Raw genomic sequence first — 21,253 nt, forward strand, 5'->3', positions numbered from 1 at the left:
CTGTGACTGTGAATGCTTGATCAGTAAGTTAAAAGGGAATTAGGCTACCTGCACAGTGGGCCTGCAGTGTATTTTACTGCTGTGAGAACATCTTTGAAGATGATCAGATTAAGAGCCCCTCTACTTTTCATCAGACCTTCTATACTGGCATTGACAGTATGTCTGTGGGCCAGTTTAATCTAAAAAATATACAATGTTGTAATATGTCAATAAAGGTAAAAAAAAAAAAGTTTTGTGAAGTGTCACCATGTGAACTGGCATGCAAACACGCGTTTACACTAACACATCTGGACAGAAGTACAAACTGTCTAAGAAGGCTGAAAGCAACTCTTTAAGATTCACTAATGAGATGAACAAAGTCTGGGGATACAGATGAGTAGATGGGTCTACCCTTTCTAGATGGGTTCTGCCTAAAGTTTCTTCCTGTAGAAAGAGAGTTTTTCTTTATCCCCTGTGTGCTTGCTCAAGGTGATTCTTGAGACAATGTCACACAAAAAAAAAAGAATATGTATATAAATGCATAAATAAGTGTATATAGAATTTAATATTAGAAATTAAGCTCAGAATTTAGCTTTACTGTGGAGAGATGATAAGTCAGAAAACCCATGGCTAATACCACGGTAACCTTTAATTCAACCAAAGCACACTGACTGGTTGCTATGACTGTGCACATACAGTATACAAGGGTGCTATACACATGTACATACAGTATGTCTGCTCTCACACAGATCAACATATTTTGGTGCAGTGCATTGCTGTGTGTTGTTTTTCTTCATTCTTAAGAAGTTGAGGATCAGGTGGCGGCGGTACAACCTTGAAGGGAAGAGGGAAGTAGAGAGGCGTAAATCCCAAAAGCCAATGGATTAAAGTAGGGGGTAAGGGGCCACATGACCTTTGGTTGGCCCCCTACATAATTGCTGATATCATTGTCTATAAAATGTTGCCGCTGGCCAAAACTTGCCCCCCTTGCAATGCAGAAATTTGGAGAGTGATTGTGACCAATTATTTCCCCTGCCTTAAGGTTGCAAATGTCCCCGGACAGCTGTAAGTCAGACCCCTGGACCTTATAGTGTGTTGACTGGTTTCAGACAGTAGTGGTTCAAGCAAAGGTCAATTGGAGAAATCTGTACTATAATGTATAGTTACGAAGCTTAACTGAACACAGTGTCTTTGCAATATCATCATAACACACAGCAACTTGCCAACACTGGAGTGAATAAAAAGATTTAGGTTTAGAGAGGTGGTGGTTCAGAAATTCATGCACAACTTTTATATGTTGATATTCTTTAGGAAGTCATCATTAATCTCACGAAAAAAAGGACTAGGTACACATAGGCTACAAATACGCAAGTAAAGGCCTTTTCTATACGCCCTCAGTTTCTCGTATTTTAGGGTACTACTAATTCTAGTGTCAAACCGATTTAGGGTAGCCTACCCAACTCTTTACCATTGTCCTCCGTTCCCTTCACCCAAATATTTTCCACGCCGACAGAGGGCAATAGAAAAAAAAAATCGTATTGGCACAGTGTGAAAAAGGAGATGACGACGTGTTATCCGAATAACGGAGAAGGGAAGAGCTCAGTGACAGTTTTGGAAGCCCCCTTCTACAGGAGGGGATTGGGAAGTCACCCGGCCCTCTCATCGAGTCGAACAAAACAATGGAGGACCAGTTAATACCACGGAATAAATAGATCGTTATATTAGATGGTGGAAGAAATATTTGATCCATTGGAAGGTCGGACTCATTTAGTAGTCAACAGATTGATAAAGTGTTGTTTGTTAACGGTAGCTTGATAGCAAGCTAACTGTATTAGCAAGCTAGCCGAGCCGAAGCATTCAAGCCGTGGAAAGGAAGGAAAGGGAAATAAGGACTGCGCACTCTACCACCAAAAAGCAGATCCCTACCAGGGAATTTTACAAAAAGTTGTCGGGGTGCACAAACGTTATCAAAAACTTAATTGTACTTCATAAATCTGTCAGATGAACTATGTAAGTGAAGGAAAGACACTTGCATTGAAGTAAACTAACAAACTTTTTAGCTAGCCAGCTGTCTGCGCTTACCTAACTTTAGCCTGCTAGCGATAGGTTCGTCTACTTGAGTGTTGGCTGGCTAGCGAAGGAAAGGAAACACAGATTAGGGGAGTTTGTGGTGATTGACTTACGCTTGAGCCACATAGCTTAGTTAGAAGTAAAAGAGGCCGTGACTGATATAAGCTCTCATGGCCTCAGATGTGATAGAAAGTGAAGTGGACTTGAGGCTGAACACAGCTGGAGAAGATATGGGTCTGAACAAAAGCAGCCCCGACTCAGACACACCCAGGACTCTTGAGGTGCTAGAAAACAGTGCGACGACGAGTCCATCATATTCATCAGAATGTGGAGAGGAGGATGATGAAGAAGAAGAAAAGTCAGAAAACTCTCCCTCAAAAGACGCAGTTTTGTTGGAGAACGGGAATTGTGCTGCGCCACACAGCCCGACCCCACCAGGAGCTCCGCCACAGGAAACGGTAACTCTAGACAATGGACAAAAACAGGAGGAATCGGCTTGGGTGCGAACTTCGTCTCCAGTTAATTTGCCACAAACATCCTCCTCGTCTGATTTAAATGGAAGGTAACTATGCTTACATTGCTCTGATTTCTCGTTGGTGCTTATTTTTCCAAAATTGTGTTCAAAATCGGTTTGCTCACTATTCAAAATGAATCCAAAAGCAAGCAAGTTGGCCCATGACATTCAGTTTTTATATTAGTGTGCTGCATTACCCCACAAATCTGTGTCGTTTGATTTCAAACAAGTATGTTTTCTTTCTGTAGTGACACATACTAAGAAGTTAGCACTGTTTGTGAAGTGCAATAATTGTGCATACCTTGGGATAATGAGTATGAAATGTCTTCTCATGCCCTTCTCGTGTCTGAAATGCATTTGAATTCAAATAAGATGACCACAGTAATATGTGTTTGAGTGAGTGGGGATGAGTCTTGCAGTCTAGCAGTCTGTTTCTAGTCTTAACATAACATAACAGGTCTTAGCCTATTACATGCACTGAGGTTATATTCACAAGCTTCCAAAGCACATGTTTGCAAACCTCTGTTCAGCATCATGTGCCACACAGACAGCTTCCTCTTGAGTCAAGAGGACTCTGGTGTGTGAAACTTGGTTGAGTTTGTAGGTGAAAGGCATTATTGTTGGTCATGTTCAGCGGTTGAACTTCCTCTTCTCTGTAAAAAGGTTTGCATCTGAAAGCTTGGCACTTTCAGAAACCCTCCTGTGAGAACACGCCGTAGTGAAACACACACTGCTCACACACTGCTTGGCAATGTGTCTGGACATCAGTCAGGTTACTAGCAGAGACTTGTAGCGTCGGAAGCTGTGTACTGTGCTTCGTTGCTTGACTTTGGTGAGCTGTATCTCTATGGCCTTGGGCAGTTAACGGCAGAGGGTATAAGGCTAATCCCCTTGTCTCAGTCACATCCAAAGGAGTGTGTCCAGCGTGTCATGACTCGCATGAGAATGAGCTCTGTTCATCCCTAAACTGTGACCTAGTGTCCTGCTCCTCTCTGACTCTCTCTGTCTCCCCTTGCGTGGGGTAGGTTGTCAGTCGTCCCTTTTGAAACGAGCACACAGCTGCCTCTGTGGAAGAAAAGCCCCTTTGGGTGGTTTATTTTTGTTTTGAAAGAAGGGAGGGGATCCCCTTCCCCTAACCACATGTCCGGTGTACATTTTTCTGCGCCTTGACATACACGTCTAAAGGTGGTAGAGCCACAAAGAATAATATGATGGCGATAAATAGAATATGTCAGCCAAATTGACGTCATTTAAGGATTTTCAATTATTGTTAATGAAATTATGTGGTTTTTTTTTTTTATACATAAAACACTGACACTGTTCAGTATATCTTCAGACCTCACACACCAACACAAAGAAGGAGAGGCAAGAAATCCGTTGGTAAACTCGTCTCTTTAATGATCAGACAGAACGAAGGAAGAGGCTAGTCTCTCCATCTGTCTTTGCTTGCTCATTTGCCGTCCCCCTTGCCAACTCTTACAAAGCGTTTCTTTCTCTTTTTCTTCCACCTCCCCCAAAATTCCATAAAGAATTGGGCACATCACTTTACATCGCCGTGCACTGAACATGGTCTGGACTTGTCAACCTGTTGGACACAATTTTTACCCCAGCACGGGAGACCTGCGAATTTCTCTGTCAGTCATGTGTCTGCGTAGCCGTGTGTTGTTGTTGTGGATTGAAAGAACAGTACCGCTCAGCTGATGTATATAATGGCATTTGTTTGTGAAAGGAATGCAGTGAATTTTCTGTATCTGGATGTGCAAGTAGGCTACATTAGCATTTGGAGATTACTGCATCAAAGAGGGCCTCTATACCATTCAGATTCCAGACATACTGAGTGTAGCCCAGTAGTCTCCAACTCCCAGCAGAGTTATGGGTTACAAACTAATCCTCAGTGTGGTTCGGTATTAGCATCTGGGGCTCCTTAAGGCAGTAGTGTGGTTGTTCGACCAAGCCCCAGTCAAGCCTTAGTCTCCCACAATGAGTAGACCAACACAGACTGCACAAGTATTGTGTTTGTTTTGTATTGTGTTGTAATGTATATTATGACTATGTGTAAGCACATTGAGAGTCAGTTCACCAGGTCAAATTCCTTGTTTGTTCAAACCTACTTGGCCAATAAAATCTGATTCTGATTCTGATTCTGAGTAGGCTAGACCAACACAGACTGCACAAGACAGAACAAATTAAGGTTTTACACATGGTCGGCTTCTCTTCAAAGATGCTGTCATCATCCGAAAAGTCTAGTACTCGGTTATCACTGCAGGCTCTGCTGTATGATGTGAGGATGTTGTCTCTAGTAGGCCATGGTGATTTGAGGGTATTATATTTTTTTTCTTTGCATGTGAACCAAAAAGCTGCCATAACATGGTCATGATGTTGACCGCTGACCTCTAGTTCTGTAAGTTGAGATGGATAACCTGCTCTCTCTCTCTCTCTCTCTCTCTCTCTCTCTCTCTCTCTCTCTCTCTCTCTCTCTCTCTCTCTCTCTCTCTCTCTCTCTCTCTCTCTCTCTCTCTCTCTCTCTCTCTCTATGTCTTGGCAGTCTGGAACGCCAGGAGTCTGTTGCCACCACAGAGGCTCGGCTAAGGATGGAGGGGGTGGAGCTGAAGGAAGAGTGGCAGGACGAGGACTTTCCCAGGTACTGAGCCTTACCCATTCACTCAGCCTTCCCCCTGCCAACTCACTCACTCACTCACTCACAACTAACTACATTACATTTAGTCATTTAGCAAACGCTTTTGTCCATAGCGACGTACAAGGGAGAGAACAGTCAAGCTAAGAGCAATAAAACCTGGTGTAACAATGATTACTGCTTTTTTTTTTTTTTTTTTTCAATAAATAGAAAATGACAAAGAAAGAAAAAGAAGTGCGGGACTGTCACTGCTTAAGTGCAAGTTAAGCCAAGGTGCCAGTTAGGAAGGGAGGTGCTCTTTGAAGAGTTGGGTCTTCAAGAGCTTCTTGAAGGTAGAGAGGGACGCCCCTGGTCTGGTAGTGCTAGGCAGTTCACATGTCCGGTGTACATTTTACTTGCGCGTTGACATACACGTCTAAAGGTGGTAGAACCACAAAGAATAATCTGAAATCGATAAATAGAATATGTCAGACAAATTGACATCATTTAAGGATTTTCAATTATTGTAAAATAAATTATGTGGGGTTCTTTATACATAAAACACAGACACTATTCAGTATATCTTCAGACCTCACACGCCAACATAAAGAAGGAGAGGCAAAAAATCAGGTAATGAGCCTCACCCGTTCACTCAGCATGTATAATGGCCAAATTAAAGGTGAGCCTAGTTTTGCCCACATATGTTTTGCCCACATATGTTTAGCCCACATATGTTCCCTGTGTAGGCTAGCGTGGACTTCATCTTGGTCATCCTGGGTGTTTGCCGTTCATGGGTCTTTCAACGTACTTTGTTGACCACCAGACATTTGGAATGTAAACTACTGAATGTTCATGTATCACACACATATTATATTCAGTCATTCTGTTGTATATCCACCTGCTAGGCTTTTTCGGTAAAATTGAACTGAAGCTTTACCCTTACTTTTGCGGTAAGAGAAAAGCACCGGCTTAGCGAAGAAATAAAAGCATAGGAGTAGTCTTTCTCTCTCTCTCTCTTTATCCTTTCCCCTTTCTCTCTTTCTCTCACCCACATCCACTGTCGGGTTTTGTAAGAAATGTTTGTGTGTTGGCAGACCTCTCCCTGAAGAAGAGGAGGAGGAGGAGGACATTGAGCTCAGTGACGAGCTCTTCACTGGCGCCTCAGGAGAAGGAGAACCTGGTAAGATTCACCCACCAGGTCACACTGAAGAAGACTTAAAGCAGTAAAGTCAAAGTCAAAGTGTGTTTATTATTGCGTGTGCCAAATTGCTTCAGCACAGCAAAATTCTTACGACTTGGCAAGCATCATTCATCTACGCAGTAGACGTCATACATATAACATATACCAAAAAAATAACATAAAACTCTATAACACTATGACAATAAAACATATAAAATGTAACATTAACATACAACAATTTAAAGAACAACATATAGCTCTGTAACACTATGACATTATAACAATATAACATATAACATATAACATTAACATTCAGTAAGGAGATGTGCTCTAAAACTAGGGAGCTAATTAGCCAGGCAAGTATGCAGAAAATGTGCAAACACTAACACTGTAGTTGGCACTCAGAAAATCTTGCTAGCATGCTAACATGTGTTCTTAAAAAGAGAACGTGACTCTGTGGCAGAGGTGGTGTAGACACACACACTCTGAAATCCACCTCTGCATTTGACCCATCCAGGGAAGTGACACACACACAGTGAAGTGAAGTTACACTAACCAAGAGCAGTGAGCTGCCTTTGGCGGCTTCCGGGGAGCAGTGATCGGGGTTAGGTGCCTTGCTCAAGGGCACTTCAGCTGTGGATGTGGGCATGGGAGAGCAGTGGTCTACCACTTCCCTCGCCCACATTTTTTCTACTGGTCGGGTATGATTGAACCGGCCACCGTACGGTTTCCGGCCTGAAACCCTAACCAGTAGGCCACGGCTGCCCTTTTTGGCACCATAGTTGCTGATGTTGTGCTGTAAAAGCCTTTCTTACATTGTTGTGGGGTGATTCTTCCCAGAACACAGAACTATTTAGCGCATAGTCTGGGCGGCTAGTGGGAATGAGTGTGTGCAAGTGTGTTTATCTGTCCCTCACATGACCATCATCCGATTTTGAAGTTGTTGCCAATTAAAGCATACCTCAAAAAGTGGCAAAGTGCTGCATACTGAGGCTTTGACATAATTCATCTGGACATAACTCTTCCTGGTGTTGACTCACGGAGCGGCATTCAAACTATCCCTCCATGCTGTTGCAGCCTCACAACCCTACAGCACCAAGAAGGCCAAGAAGAAGCTGCCGGCCCCTGACATCAGCCTGAACCTGGACCGCAGCGAAGGCTCTGTCCTCTCCGACGAGCTGGACGACAGCACCGAACTGGACCTGGACGACTTGGACACGCCCTCAGACAACAGCAACGAGTTCGAGTGGGAAGGTAAGAGAGGATCTGCTTGATGTTGTGCGCACATGGTGCCAGTCTCCTGCAGAAAGTGTCCGGGTACGTAGTGTCCGTTTAGGCACAATATTAAGCGACTAAAAAGTAGCTGATGGCTTTCGAACGACTCTTGAGACTCTCTAACTGATAGCCAAAAAGTGCCTGGGTGTCCGGGTTACATAATGTTATCGTTGGAATAGCAACTGTCACTCAAGAGTCGTTCGAAAGCCAATATTACATCTACCCGGCTCTTTTTCGCTCCCGGTCACTTTTAACCATGACAGTGCCAGGCTGCTTGATGTTGTGGGCACACGGTGCCAGTCTCCTGCAGATGGTGGACTTAAAGTCTGCATAAGAAAAGATCATTTCTGCGCACACAATGTTCATCTATTGGGTTATTGTATGCATTTATGCAATTTCAACTTCTTTGCTTCGGGATGTTTCTCTAAGCACATGTATACAGCTATGCAAACTTTAGCAAAGTCATGTTATGCATTTGGTACAGACACAGATCTTTGCTTATAGTTTCTGCTTATAGTTGTTAGTCGAATGCGATTCCTTTTGTAGGTCTTTTAGATGGCTTTCTGGAGTCCAACCATGATCCGACCATGATCAAGGACCCCAAAAGCACAGCCATTCACTGTTTTCGTGTAATGGATTTACAGTATTTCTTTGGATCCTGGGCGCTTCAGTCTATGCCTACACAATTCAAGAGACAACAACAAAACAAACTGATTTTGGATAATGTCCAAGTCAGCTAAAGGACACAATAGGCAGCTCTCCCCTTAACTGGTGATGAAGTTAAATGCTTCATGTAAGCTAATGTTTTCCCATGACAAATGAATGGCATCGCCCCCCCTCCAAAGAGTAGTTTGAAGCGTATGAAAGAGTGCCCCCATACAGCCATTGCCTTAGTACCTGACAAAAGAACACTTAGAGGTAGTATACCTTTTCCACTGGTTGACGCAAGGTCAATCTGGTTTTTAGATTTGGTGCAGTCTTTAAACGTCACGTTATGTTTCCCTTTGTCTCACACCAGGGGCACTGGTGACCTCACTCTGGAGTAATAAAACAGTTTGTGTGTGTGTGTGCGGTGCGAGCACGTGTGTGTCTGTCTGACTTTGTGTGTGTGTGTGTGTTATTTTGTGTTTCTCCTCTTCCACTGCTTCCCTCTCTCTGTGGCCTGGAAGGGAAGGGTTGTTTCTCCTCCTCAGTGCTTGTGAACAGTCTCTGTGCCTCCAGCGTGTCGTGGTAAGGTCTCTGACAGTCTCTCTTCTCTCCCTCCTCGCCATCACCTCTCCTTTCGCCCGCGCGCGTCAAAGACGTCCTCCACCGTTCTTCATTTCAGATTTGTTTATTTATTTTTCTCCTGATTTGTTTATTTGTTTATTTGTTTATTATTTATTTTTCTCCTGTGTATGGTTTGGCTCTGCCAAAACAAATCAAGTCTTGTGTTCCTCTGTGGTTTCAAATTTCGTGATGCTTTCAGCTTGTTTTTATTCTCTGTCATGTTTACGTCTCTGTTACGGTCATTTGGGACTCTGATGGTTTTGCATGTTTCCACATACCTCCTATTCAAATCACTGATACACCAGAATGTTTGGTCCTAATATTCCAAATGAGATTCTAATATGTTCCTTTGTAAATGATTTGTTCAGCATTGGTGTCTTCCACATCACATACTGTATGCTTGCATATCAACACAGGTTTTGTTTTACAGCATGTATTACACCAGCCCCAGTGAAGTCTAGTGTACTCCTCTCCATAGTATGACATCAGCCCCAATGCAGTCCAGTGGACTCCTCCCCATAGTATGACATCAGCCCAGTGCAGTCCAGTATACTCCATTCCATAGTATGACATCAGCCCCAGTGCAGTCCAGTGGACTCCTCCATAGTATGACATCAGCCCCAATGCAGTCCAGTCTACTCCTCCCCATAGTGTTACAGTTTGGGTCGTGACGTTATGGTTAATCTGCCTGTGAAATCAGACGACATTATTACTTTCTGATTCTGAATCAAATGTGTGATGTTTTGTGTGCTTTTGGGTGGAGATAAACGTGTCCTGCATGCTGAGGGTTTCCTGCCACGAGTCAATCAGTTTGGCAGTTATGTGATGAGAGGAGTTGATCAGAAGGGCATTTGGGCTTCAATCTGTTCTGAGAGAGATATGTGCATACTCTGGTACAGTCTGTGAGTGTTTGTGAGTGGCAATGAAGGAGTTTAGATCGATTTGGCCTTATTATAGGGATCACATTTCTCACACTCTCAATTTTGTAACAGTAATAAAGTTAGGCCTTTTATTAAGATGGTTTCAGAATACACTTAAAAGATTAGTATTGATGCTGTTGGTGACATTGAAAACATAAAATAGCTTGCATCAGCGATTGACCTGTTTGTTAGTGACATTAAGCCAGTGACAGTGGAATATATGCTGCTTAGACTGGGTTTATCAGGACAGCAGCTCTAAAGGCACTTCAGTGAGGTGGGGTTTCTTGATGGTTCACACAAAAAGCACAAATGCTTTGAACTGAAAACTAATGTCTCTCTGTCTGTCTCTTTCTCTTTCTTTGTGTCTCGCTTTCTTGATCTGGCTTGTTTGTTTCCCCTCGCTCTTCCCCTCTTGTCCTTTCTTTGTTCTCTTTCTCTCATTTTCTCTCTGACTCTTATTCAATTTCTCTCTCCCGCTTTGTTTCTCTCTCTTTCTCTCATCCCTCCTTCGTTCTCTCTCAATCCCCTTGTCCTCCTGCTCTCGCTCTCCCTTGCCCTCTCTTTCTCCCTCTCTCTTTTTCTCTCTCTCTCCCTCATCTCTCACTCCTCTGTCCTTCTCCCTGTCTCCCTCTTTCTCTTTCCCTCCCTTGCTCTCTCTCTCTCTCTCTCTCTCTCTCTCCTCGCTTTCTCATTCCTCTCTCGTCAGACGACCTTCCTAAGCCGAAGAGCACAGACCTCCTGCGGAAGGGCGTGGAGTCGGTGGAGGAGTACTCCGTGTTCGAGGAGCGGGAGGAGGGCCGACGCTGGAGGGTCTTCCGCATCGGGGATCAGGAGCACCGCGTCGACATGAAGGCCATCGAGCCCTACAAGAGGGTCATCAGCCACGGGGGTACGCAAGGACCACCCCTTGTTGTTTCCATGGCAGTAATCACAAAAGTTTTCCACAGTCAACGTTTCCGTGGCAGCAATCAGAATAGTTTGAACAGTCAACGTTTCCATCGTTTGAAGCCCAGTTGCTAATGAAAGCCACAGGGGGTTTAGACTGAAGGGGCAGAGATTTGGGCACTCAAAGCTCAAAGCCTCCCTAGGCGCATGATAAGAACTCCTCTTGACGGACCCAGATGAAAGCCTTTGCGTTACATCTGTATGCCTATCTCGCTGGACAGGCTCACTTTAATGTCCAGAACTCTTCTGGGCTTTAAGGTTTGAATGCTTGGTGGATTGAATATGTGTTGTTGGAAGTTAACTTGACTGGAACAGCTCACGGTTGGAACAGAGCTACAATACAGCTGTCTTAGTCACTAATTCCCCACCACAGAGCAATGCCATTATTCTCCTTCTCCTGTCCTCCCTCCCTCTCTACCTCCTCCTCTCCCTCCTTTCCTCCCTCCCTCTCTACCTCCTCCTCTCCCTCCTTTCTTCCCTCCCTCTGTTCCTCCTCCTCTCCCTCCTTTCCTCCTTCACTCTCTACCTCCTCCTCTCCCTCCTTTCCTCCCTCACTATTTACCTCCTCTTTTCCTCCCTCCCTCTGTTCCTCCTCCTCTCCCTCCTTTCCTCCCTCACTATTTACCTCCTCTTCTCCCTCCTGTCCTCCCTCCCTCTCTACCTCCTCCCACCCTCTGTTCCTCCTCCTCTACCTCCTCCTCTCCCTCCTTTCCTCCCTCACTCTTTACCTCCTCTTTTCCTCCCTCACTCTTTACCTCCTCCTCTCCCTCTCTTCCTCCTCTTCCTCACTCTCTCAGCATGGCTTGACCCAAGCTTCACAGAGTTGGACTAATGGTTAACTTGAGTAGCTGTTTAAGGCTGACCACATTATCCCCTCTATCCAAGTAGCATGTGTCCATCTGTCTGACTGGTTTAACGGCTCTCTCTCCTAAATAGCAGCTGTTCCCTGTTATCTGCTAATGTGGGGAGGGATTGTATTGTGGTCCTAACAGGGTGTGTGTCCCTGACGCACACTCACAGAGCCGGGGTTGCTGTCTGACTGGTCATCCATATGTTATTTAATGACGTAAAGGTTCATACAACAAGATGATGGCTTCTCATATATTCTGTTTGTCTCCCCTTCCCATTTTGTTGTAGGTTACTATGGTGACGGGTTGAATGCCATCATTGTTTTCGCGGTTTGCTACATGCCTGAGAGCAATCAGCCAAATTACCGATACATCATGGACAATCTCTTCAAGTAAGACTGGCATACGTCACATCCTTCTGTTTCCATTAAATCACCTAGTACATCCAACAAACTACGTCATGGAGGTTAAACAAAGAAAAATGCTGTTTACACTGACAAACTTGTGGATATTTGGACATTGGACGGTCGATTGACTACATAAGTACTATGAAACAACTTCCGTGAACTTGCTCAAAGCAAATGAAATGACCTTTTTCTGCTAAATGTAATGGCTACAGAACAGATTCAGCAGTAGTCGGATCAGCCCAGTTTACATTTACATGTATTCATTTAGCAGACGCTTTTATCCAAAGCGACTTACAATTTAACCTTTATACACTGATGGCACCCTGCACATCAGGAACATTTAGGGCTTTAGTGACTTGCTCAAGGACGCTTCGACAGGGAACCGAACTAGCAACCTTCTGATTACTAAACGACTTCTTTACCACCTGTACCACTGTCGCCCAGTTGAACCTTTGTGTGTGTCCTCCCTGTGCAGGTATGTGATCGGCACTCTGGAGCTCCTGGTGGCTGAGAACTACATGATCGTTTACTTGAACGGAGCCACGTCTCGACGCAAGATGCCCAGTGTGGGCTGGCTCAGGAAGTGTTACCAGCAGATCGACCGGAGGTCAGTGTGTTAGGTTTCAGAAAACGTTCAGAAAACATTTGAGCACTGTCTCTTTCTCTCTTTTTATTTCTCTCTTAGACATTCAAAGGTCGTGCATTTAATTTAAAACAAATAATGTTTACATGCAGGCCCAAAGGCTTCGTTATGCCTGGGCAGTAGAACAGAGGTTTGGCAAGTCTCAGCCAGATTAATGTTAAGAGAAATGTTTAATTCAGAATTAGGCCGTTTTCAATGATCTATTGATTCATTATATTGGGTTAAGAGATTAATAAAAAAAAAAAAATGAAGCTGTGAATAATTGTTTTAATAATTATTTTGCTAGAATAGGTGGGGTAAGGTAACTTGAAGTACTTCTCACATATTTTGGCAGTGATTTGCAGGAGACTTTGAAGGAGCCTTCCCTACCTTACTAGACCTCTCACTCTCCCTCTCTCTCTCCTTTTCTCTCGCCCTCTTTCTCTCTCTTCCTTCCTCTCCCCCCTCTCTCTTTCTCCTCCTTCCTCTCCCCCCTCTCTCTTTCTCCTCCTCTCTCTCACTCTCTCTCCCTCTTTCTTTCTCTCTCTCTTTCTCTCTCTCTCTCTCTCTCTCTCTGTGCTGGACTAGACCACTCTGTACTCAGCTTTTAAAGGAAAAGAAGGCTAAATGAGTTATTAAATAGTTTCATATTAGTAATGCTTCGTAGTATATGTCATAGTACACAAGAGCTTGCATGGCCATCTTAATTGCTTATGGGGGACTTGCTCTTTGTAAGTTGTAAGGAGGGAGCCATGGAGATACAGGAAATGGTCTAAAGCCGGAGGTTTGTTGGGAAATTCAGCCGTAGCAGCGTGTAATTCTGTCAATCAAATTCAATTGTATTATCCAGTTAAGCCACATTGGAAATGAAGTAAGTAAATAAGGAAGGATCAGTTAAAGGTGCGGCCTATGATTCTAATCCAATACAGCTTGTGTCAGACTCAGCAGATTACTCCTCGCGGTCCTCTTGTTGTCTGTTCTGTGTGCACGCTCCAAAAAACTCAGGCATCAGCCAATTTTTTCAGCCAATCAGCATGTTGCCTCTGATCACAGAACGGAGGGGAGCAACATGATTGGCTGTTGAGCTTAAATATAAAAAAGTATTTTTTCTGAACCTCTTGACTGGTTAAATGGTGACCAGCTTCATCTGCATAGAAGCAAATACCTTCATTTGCAGTATAAGTAAAACTCTCAACAGAAAACTCTTTTCAAATTGTTTGTTGTTATTCAATGAAGAGCCAGTTGTCATTTAAGTGAAATGAGTACGGACTAACTCTTTTTTTTACTCTCCTGTTCAAATGAAAGGTTACGGAAGAACTTGAAATCTTTGATAATCGTCCATCCTTCCTGGTTCATCCGCACACTTCTTGCCCTCACCAGACCATTCATAAGGTCAGCCATTTTGTCCATCCTGTTACAGCAATCATTTACAATGAGTCCGCTAAATGAATTTTACATTATTTCACTTATGAAGTCACATCATTCAAATCTTTTGTCATCATTAACATCTTCATTCACACCATAAACTGTTCTTTTGTATGGTTTCACAGCACAAAGTTTAGCCAAAAAATCAAGTATGTGTTCAGCCTCACGGATCTGGGAGAGCTTCTTCCCATGGAATACGTGTCAATACCTGAGTGCATTAAACAGTAAGTGCCTCTACCGTCACAACTACACTCACTGAGTGCTACTCTCACCCTCTTGTTTAAAATATCTCTAAATGTCCTATGTTAACGTTACTGTTAACCCTCAGATGCACTATTTATGCTAATAGTTTATTTGTATTATTAATTATTTATGATGTTTTAAGATAGGGACCTTTTCCACGCCTGTTTAATTAGATTCGATTTGATTGGTTTCTGTCTTTAAACCTGTTATCTTGTTGATTGCATCTCAGAGCTTTTCTTTTGACCCTGTCAAAGCCCTTTTGACAGTGTGCTTATGTGGATGTGTGCTGATTGGCTGTTGAACTGTCAACGAATCTCTTTTTCCCTAACCTCATCTTCCTGCCCCTTCCTCTAAGGTTTGATGACGAAAAAAATAGGAAAAGACATAAAAGGTACTTGTCTGCTCGTTCCAGGGCTTGTTCCTGGTCCCCCTATAGGTCTTTCTCTGCATCGCACGGGAACTAACACTTCAATCATTGGTTGGCTTTGAGGACAGTCATTTAAAAAAAAAAAAAAAAGGAAACTAATTTGCACCCTCATGTTAAATAACCAGTTTCCAAATGGGGTCACTTGTTCCCACCTTCTCACTTCGGGCCAGCAGGTGCTAAGCCACACATGGGTCATCCATCACACGCAGTCACAATTTCCTTTGGTTTGATTGACCAGGATGCATAATAAGGCTGTTGTCCGATGAACATGAACAGCTTTTTGACCACATAACATCGGAGTTAACAAAGCTCCTTTATAATGTCCAGAATGTAATGTCCAGCCCTGTACCTGTAGTAGACAACTCCTACAAAGTTATGCGTTGGATTAAATGGGAGATGATGGCGAGGACATCATCACAGTCATGTTGAGCCTGGTCACAGCTTAGTGGCGAACATCAGCTGCCTGTGAGTTTTGCTGAGGGTCTGTGAAGGCCCCAGTCTCAAAGCTAACCAATGTGTGTGGATCTTAGGGAGACGGAGTAGCCCGCCACAGCGTCACACAGAAACAATCCAGTCCTTCACAGTGGTAATCCCCTACTTTTAGCCCCTAACCAAGCCCCACATGAGACCCCCACCCCTCCTCCTCCTCCTCCTCCTCCTCCTCCTCCTCCACCTCCACCACCACCACCAACAACCCCTTCCCGTTTCCTACACACACAACACTATAGCTACCTCCGCGGCTGAACCAGTGCAAATACAAGGTCAATGTGTGGAGCATGTTGTGTTTTACATTCCTTTGCTGTTTCTGTAAATTCAACATGCTTCTGCTCTCCCCCCCCACCCCTCTATTGACATAACTACGTTATATGCAAATATGTAGATGAATTAGTCATTAAATCATCGCCAGGTGACCCTAGTGACCCCAGTCAGATAGTTTTGATTTGTTGTGATTGTGAAATGTTAACTACAAATGCTTCAAGGGTGCAGTGTGACCCACGTTAGCTTGCCAAGTAATGGATTACAGTTATTAACTGCACGCCTACCCGTTTGCTGTTGCTCCAGCTGCACTACCCCACTGCTACCTGCATGTGTCACTGTTGCACCTCCTCATTCTGCAGCACAGCCTGGTCCAATCATGCACCATACAACTTTCTCTCACGTCGCTCCTCAGCTCTCATCATGTGAACCAATAAGCCAAATGCAGCACATTATTTTTGTACACAGGGTGACTGGTTGACAGATATATTTTCTTTTATTTTTTGGGTGTCACACGGTTCATGTTCATGTGATGTTAAAGGTTGAGCAAAGGGGGGCGTTAACAGTCTTTTTTTATACATTTCATGACGAAGATAAGTCCATCAGTGGCAATACAGCGCATCTGCCATCAGCTTTGGTAAAATATATATATATATATATACATACATTTAAAAAAAAAAATGGTAATTATGGTCAATATTACCACCAGCATTCATGTGCATTAATTAATGCATTTAGTTTACAGGTCAAAAAACGCATTAACAGTGACATGCACAGGTTTGGGTGGCCTTGGTCCCAATTTTCTGTTCCTGATGATCTGATTTCCAAAAGGCATGAAGTTAAAGATGATGCATTTTTTTTTTACAGGTTTAAAATAACAAAAAAGGAAAAAGGCTAGTGGGTGTTATGTCTGCTTCCAGAATTCCCTGGTATTTAATTGAATTAGTTCGTCCCTATACAAGTGAGGTGTTCCCCGTGCCACTGGCTGCAACATAAGCCCAAAGCATGATCCATCCACCTCCCTGCTTAACAGTTGGAAAGGGTTTCTTTTCATGAATTTCTGCTCCCTATTTTCTCCAAACATACCTTTACTCATTACGGACAGAAAGTTCAATTTTAACCTCATCAGACCGCAGGACTTGTTTCCAGGCATTTTCCCAGAATGCATGGGGCTTGTTTCCAGAGTGCATCAGGCTTGTTTCCAGAGTGCATCAGGCTTTTTCCCAGACTGCATCAGGCTTGTTTAAATGTTTTTCTGATGCTGGGTTTGGTGGTGAGGTTCTGAAGTCAAACGGGGGGTTTTTATTGGACATTCTAGCAATCCTACGAGCAGTTCTCTCAAAGTTTTCTTTCGATGTTATGGTTCTCTTAACCCTCCAGGTGGCGTAGTTCTTTTCTTTACTTGGTGCCTGCTCTTTTCTGTTTCGTTAATAGGTTTCTAGTGCGACCCAAATTCAGGGGTGGAGCCGTTCCCGTAATAAACCGTGTCCAGCTGTGGATGAGGGCGCATTATCCTGCCATTTCCGAGTGGCCTCACTTCACGTTCTGATTATCGAGAGAGCATTCTACTTGTGTTAGCCGTTCAAGAGTTCTGTGTTGCGTTTGTTTGTAAGAAATAAATGAATAAATAAAATGACGTAACAGTCAACTTCCACCGTTGCTGTTGACTGAAGTCCTAATAAGACAATTCAGGTCTGAGAAGACAATTATCTGAGAGCTCAAGTCTCTTCTGGTCCCAAACTTTTGCTCATTCCCTTTTTTCACTCCGAAACAGTATGTATACTGTACAGTAATCTTGCTTAAAATGTTTGAAAACAATGTTTCATCTTTAACTTCCTGCCTTTTGGAGATCAGTTCATCTTCTGCTCACTAAACTATTCACAGTAACAGAACATTTGACTTTGGGTGCCTGCATGGTTACATGTGACTGTAGGGTTGAAGGAAAGATAAGTTAACCTTTCAATCTCTCAATAATGAATGAATGGCTTACACCAGAGCTTACAAAATTCAGGGTCACACACACTTAGGCCGAATCTCGATTCTTCTCCTTGCCCCTTTTGCTTAATCTTGTCTTAGTCTTAACCCTAGCACTTGTGTAAGGGCCAAGGGCTGAGATCTTTCCCCTATGAAATGAGACGCCACTAGGTTTCGGGTACGTCATGCGTGACTGTATGAGCTATGAAACTAGCGATTTAAAAAAAAGTCTAATGAAGAACATGGTTGCAAATATATATGTATACAACTGTGTAGAGCACGAAACAAGACTGTCGTCATTTTTAAATTAATTATAAGCCAAAAATACTTACATGTAGTGTATGTAGCATGATAGCTGGCAAGCTACCATATAAGCCATTGGAGTGGTGGTATACGCGCTAATTGTATCCTAAAACTACCGTTTGAAAGCTTCAGTAAAGACCGACAATTCTATGCATCGCTCGTGTAGTACATTTCAGATCAAACCGAGTCATTATAAACATATAAAAAGTTGTGTAGATAGCTTTATTCATGTAAAATATTCCTCGCTTCAAGCAGCCATTTTTTTTTTTAAATTCCCGAACTGGTTTCGCTGTGTGCTCTGGGAGAGCCCTTGGAGGAGCAAGGTAGCTCTCCGATCAGCTTAAAAACGAGGGCCATACACTACTTAAGCTTACCCCTTAATCTTGATCAAGTTGGATATTGAGACACCACTAGCTCTCACATGAACGCGCAATTTCAAGGGTAAGGGGTAAGGGGAAGTATTGAGATTGGGCCTTAGTCTTGACGGCCTGAATATGTCTCAGTATAATGTCAACTTTAAGGAACATTTAAAATGTATTAAAAAGCCCAAACTTTTGCTTGTCTGTAGGTGTGCACTACCTCTTTAATGTGTTTGTTGTAGTTTAGTCTCTCTCTCTCTCTCTCTCTCTCTCTCTTTCTCCTGCTCTCTCGCTCTCTGTCCTGCTCTCTCTCGCTCTCTCTCTCTCTCCTGCTCTCTCTCTCTCTCTCTCCTGCTCTCTCTCTCTCTCAAGATAGTTCTTATCTGTGTGCTCGAAGTAGGTTGGCTGAGGCAGAGGCAGAGGCTGATGTTTAGAAGAGGATAGATGTATGAACTATACAAACTTAACATAAAGCATCTGATAATAAGAACACATACACTAATGGAGTGGTCCGCCAAACTGTTTGGACATAAAAAGTAGTATTCAGGTCATTCAGTCTTTTCAACAGTTGGCACACGTATGCATGTAACCATATTCACCCTTTACATTGGATTGGTATTCTGTCGAACCTTAACTGGGTTAACTTATATTTGTATGTATCCTCACAACAATACCACATCATCTGGACTAAAAAACATTGACTACCGAAAATCTTCTTTTCTAAAATTAAATTGGTTTACTTTCTTTTTGTGTCTTACCCTCATTGTTGATCTTCAGCTGTAATGCTGTTTTGATTTTGTCTGTTGCCCATGCCAGTTCTCTGATGTTATGCGTCTTAAAGCTTCAACCTGATACATACAGGTATCTGGTCTGGTATTATGAAAACATATCTGGTCTTAACACTGTGAAAGACGTCCAGCAGTGCTTTAAAACATACACAATATACCTGATATTCCGGAAAATCAGACACACAGTGATCTGTCAGACCTTGGGTTGGGCATCTTTGTTAATATTTGGGTTCACTGAAGAGAGGAACTGGGGGACTTTGGGTTTTCCATGGCCTTCCCATGTCTGATCGTTAAACAGTGTTCTTTCTTTTTTCTGTGCAGGATTGACCAGGATATGCACGGCAAGGTGGAGATGGCCGCGGCAGCGGTGCCTGAGTGAGACACGGTGTGTGTGTGTGCAGGGCTCCTCACGTAGAACAACTAAAAAGAAAATAAAAGAAAAAAAAAAAGACAGAAGAATGTGCAACGCTACAGCCAGTGGCATTCAGGCTTGTTCTCATCCTGTTTCTGTTTCTGTGTTTTGTTTTTAGTTTTTTTTTTGTTTTCTTTTTTTTTTAAGACTCTTGAAGATCGAATAGAGATTTTGTCAGAGATGTGCCTTCTGATACATCGCTGCCTGTTACGTTTGTGGACGTTTCCTGTACTGTGCGTAGTAATGCCAAACATTCAATCGATATTTTGAAATCTCAATTCTGTTGCAAGCAAGCAATTTTTATAACCTTTTTACAAACGTATGTAGTCGAACGTAGATATTTCTGTTGCCGTTGTCATAGTTACTGATGTATATTTAAGGCACTCCATTTCCAAATAGATGATGCATGTTCCTCATTACAGTTCAAATATATATTTATATTTCAAAAAAAGTGATGAAAAAGGAGAGAGATTTAATATATTTTTACGGCTATTGATTTTAACAATATGTTTAGTTTGCTCACCATTGAGCTGAAAACAAACCTGTTGCTATTTTACTGCTGAATGGAGCTCGGAGGTGCATGAAACAAAACCCAGGAGGTCTGTGGTGTGTCTTTTCACCATCACATGCCCAGGATACAGTTAAAAGGAAGATAATACAGGAACAAATGTGATTAACCAGAATTTGGAGCCTATCGTGGGAGTAACGCACTGCTCTGAAATGTGTTTCTAAATTGGTTGCCAAATGTAAAATGCCAAATGTATTTGTTGTGTAAATGTGTTTTACTGTAATTTGACAGAGGAGTAAGAGCAAGTAATTGTAACTACATAAGGAACGGAATCTGTCAAGTCAAATATGGCCTTTAAAAAAAAAAAAAAAAACGTATGATAAACTATTGGTCTGCGTTGCACGGTCATTTTGGGGTGCTGTATAAAGCAAAAGTGTGTTTTTCTTTCGAGCTCTTGATGTGTCAGCCTTATAAAATTAGTTAAATATGTCTGATGACGTCTTAGGTTGTCATGACCCCTCTGGGATCTATCATGTTGAACACATTTATGTGGATGCCATTTTGGATTTTACCACAAACCTGGTTGAATCTTCACCAAATTAGGCCCATTTGATTTGTCATGAGGGATCCAGTTAAAAACAAGTTATGGGTGGTTGCCATTTTGATAGTCAAACATGGCCACCACAGAGACTTTGAAAAAAAAAAATGAACGAAAGTTGCAATCTGAACATACTCTATGGTATGCAATCTGAACAAACCCTATGGTATGTACATTCCAATTGCTGGAGGCAATTGAAGGTTCGCGTGAGAGGAACCTGATCTAGACTTGGATCATCCCTACAGGGCCCTTAAGAAATTTAAGTTAACAAACTCTCCGAACTCCGCCCTTAAAGTCCCGTAATGAGATATTTGTTTTGATCTTGAGTGGCCAAGTTATTATGTTTTGGGAGCAAAGTTATTATTGTTGGACAAGATAGTAACTTGTTCCCGCAAGATGATGATGACACATATCTCCATCTCAAGACTTTAGGCGCTCGGTACCCCTTTTCCCACTCTCACTTTGCAACACAAGTGCACTCTTACTTGCAGAAACACAGGTTACGATGTGGGGCTCATCCAAGTGAAGTGTTTTGTGTCAGGTCTAATTAATTAATCAGGAGGCTGCTCTAAGGGTGTGACACTTTTATAACTTGTCTGACAAGAAAACTTGACCTTGTGTCTATCTCCTACATAGCCTGTGTGCTTTGCTCTGAAACATTATTTGAGCAATTTTGTCAGCTCAAAACAAATACAATTATTATTGTGCATATGTTATTCAGGCAATCTCAGTTTTTGCCGGTATGTTTTGTTGATATACATAGCGTTAGAAAATGTTGAACCCTTTGTAGGCTGGGATTTTAACACAAGCAAGTCCA

General features: G+C 42.7%; 1 protein-coding gene across 3 annotated transcripts; it reads left to right on the plus strand.

Moving 5' to 3' along the window:
- Positions 1-1,605: 1,605 nt before the first annotated feature.
- bnip2 (BCL2 interacting protein 2) lies at positions 1,606-20,435 on the plus strand (the record flags this gene model as incomplete). Of its 3 annotated transcripts, XM_080847844.1 has the most annotated exons (11): positions 1,606-2,611; positions 5,109-5,204; positions 6,272-6,357; positions 7,435-7,611; positions 10,528-10,710; positions 11,904-12,006; positions 12,497-12,628; positions 13,949-14,035; positions 14,194-14,292; positions 14,667-14,702; positions 19,240-20,435. In XM_080847844.1, exons 1-11 carry the CDS (start codon positions 2,220-2,222, stop codon positions 19,295-19,297), a joined length of 1,449 nt encoding a protein of 482 aa, XP_080703970.1. In that variant the 5' UTR covers positions 1,606-2,219. The 3 variants fall into 3 exon arrangements, with proteins under 3 accessions (XP_080703970.1, XP_080703971.1, XP_080703972.1); XM_080847845.1 differs by lacking the exon at positions 14,667-14,702; XM_080847846.1 differs by lacking the exons at positions 14,667-14,702; positions 19,240-20,435 and having other exon boundaries at positions 14,194-14,296.
- Positions 20,436-21,253: the final 818 nt, after the last annotated feature.

This window comes from Sprattus sprattus, assembly GCF_963457725.1.
Source record: "Sprattus sprattus genome assembly, chromosome: 11".
Lineage (NCBI taxonomy): Eukaryota > Metazoa > Chordata > Actinopteri > Clupeiformes > Clupeidae > Sprattus > Sprattus sprattus.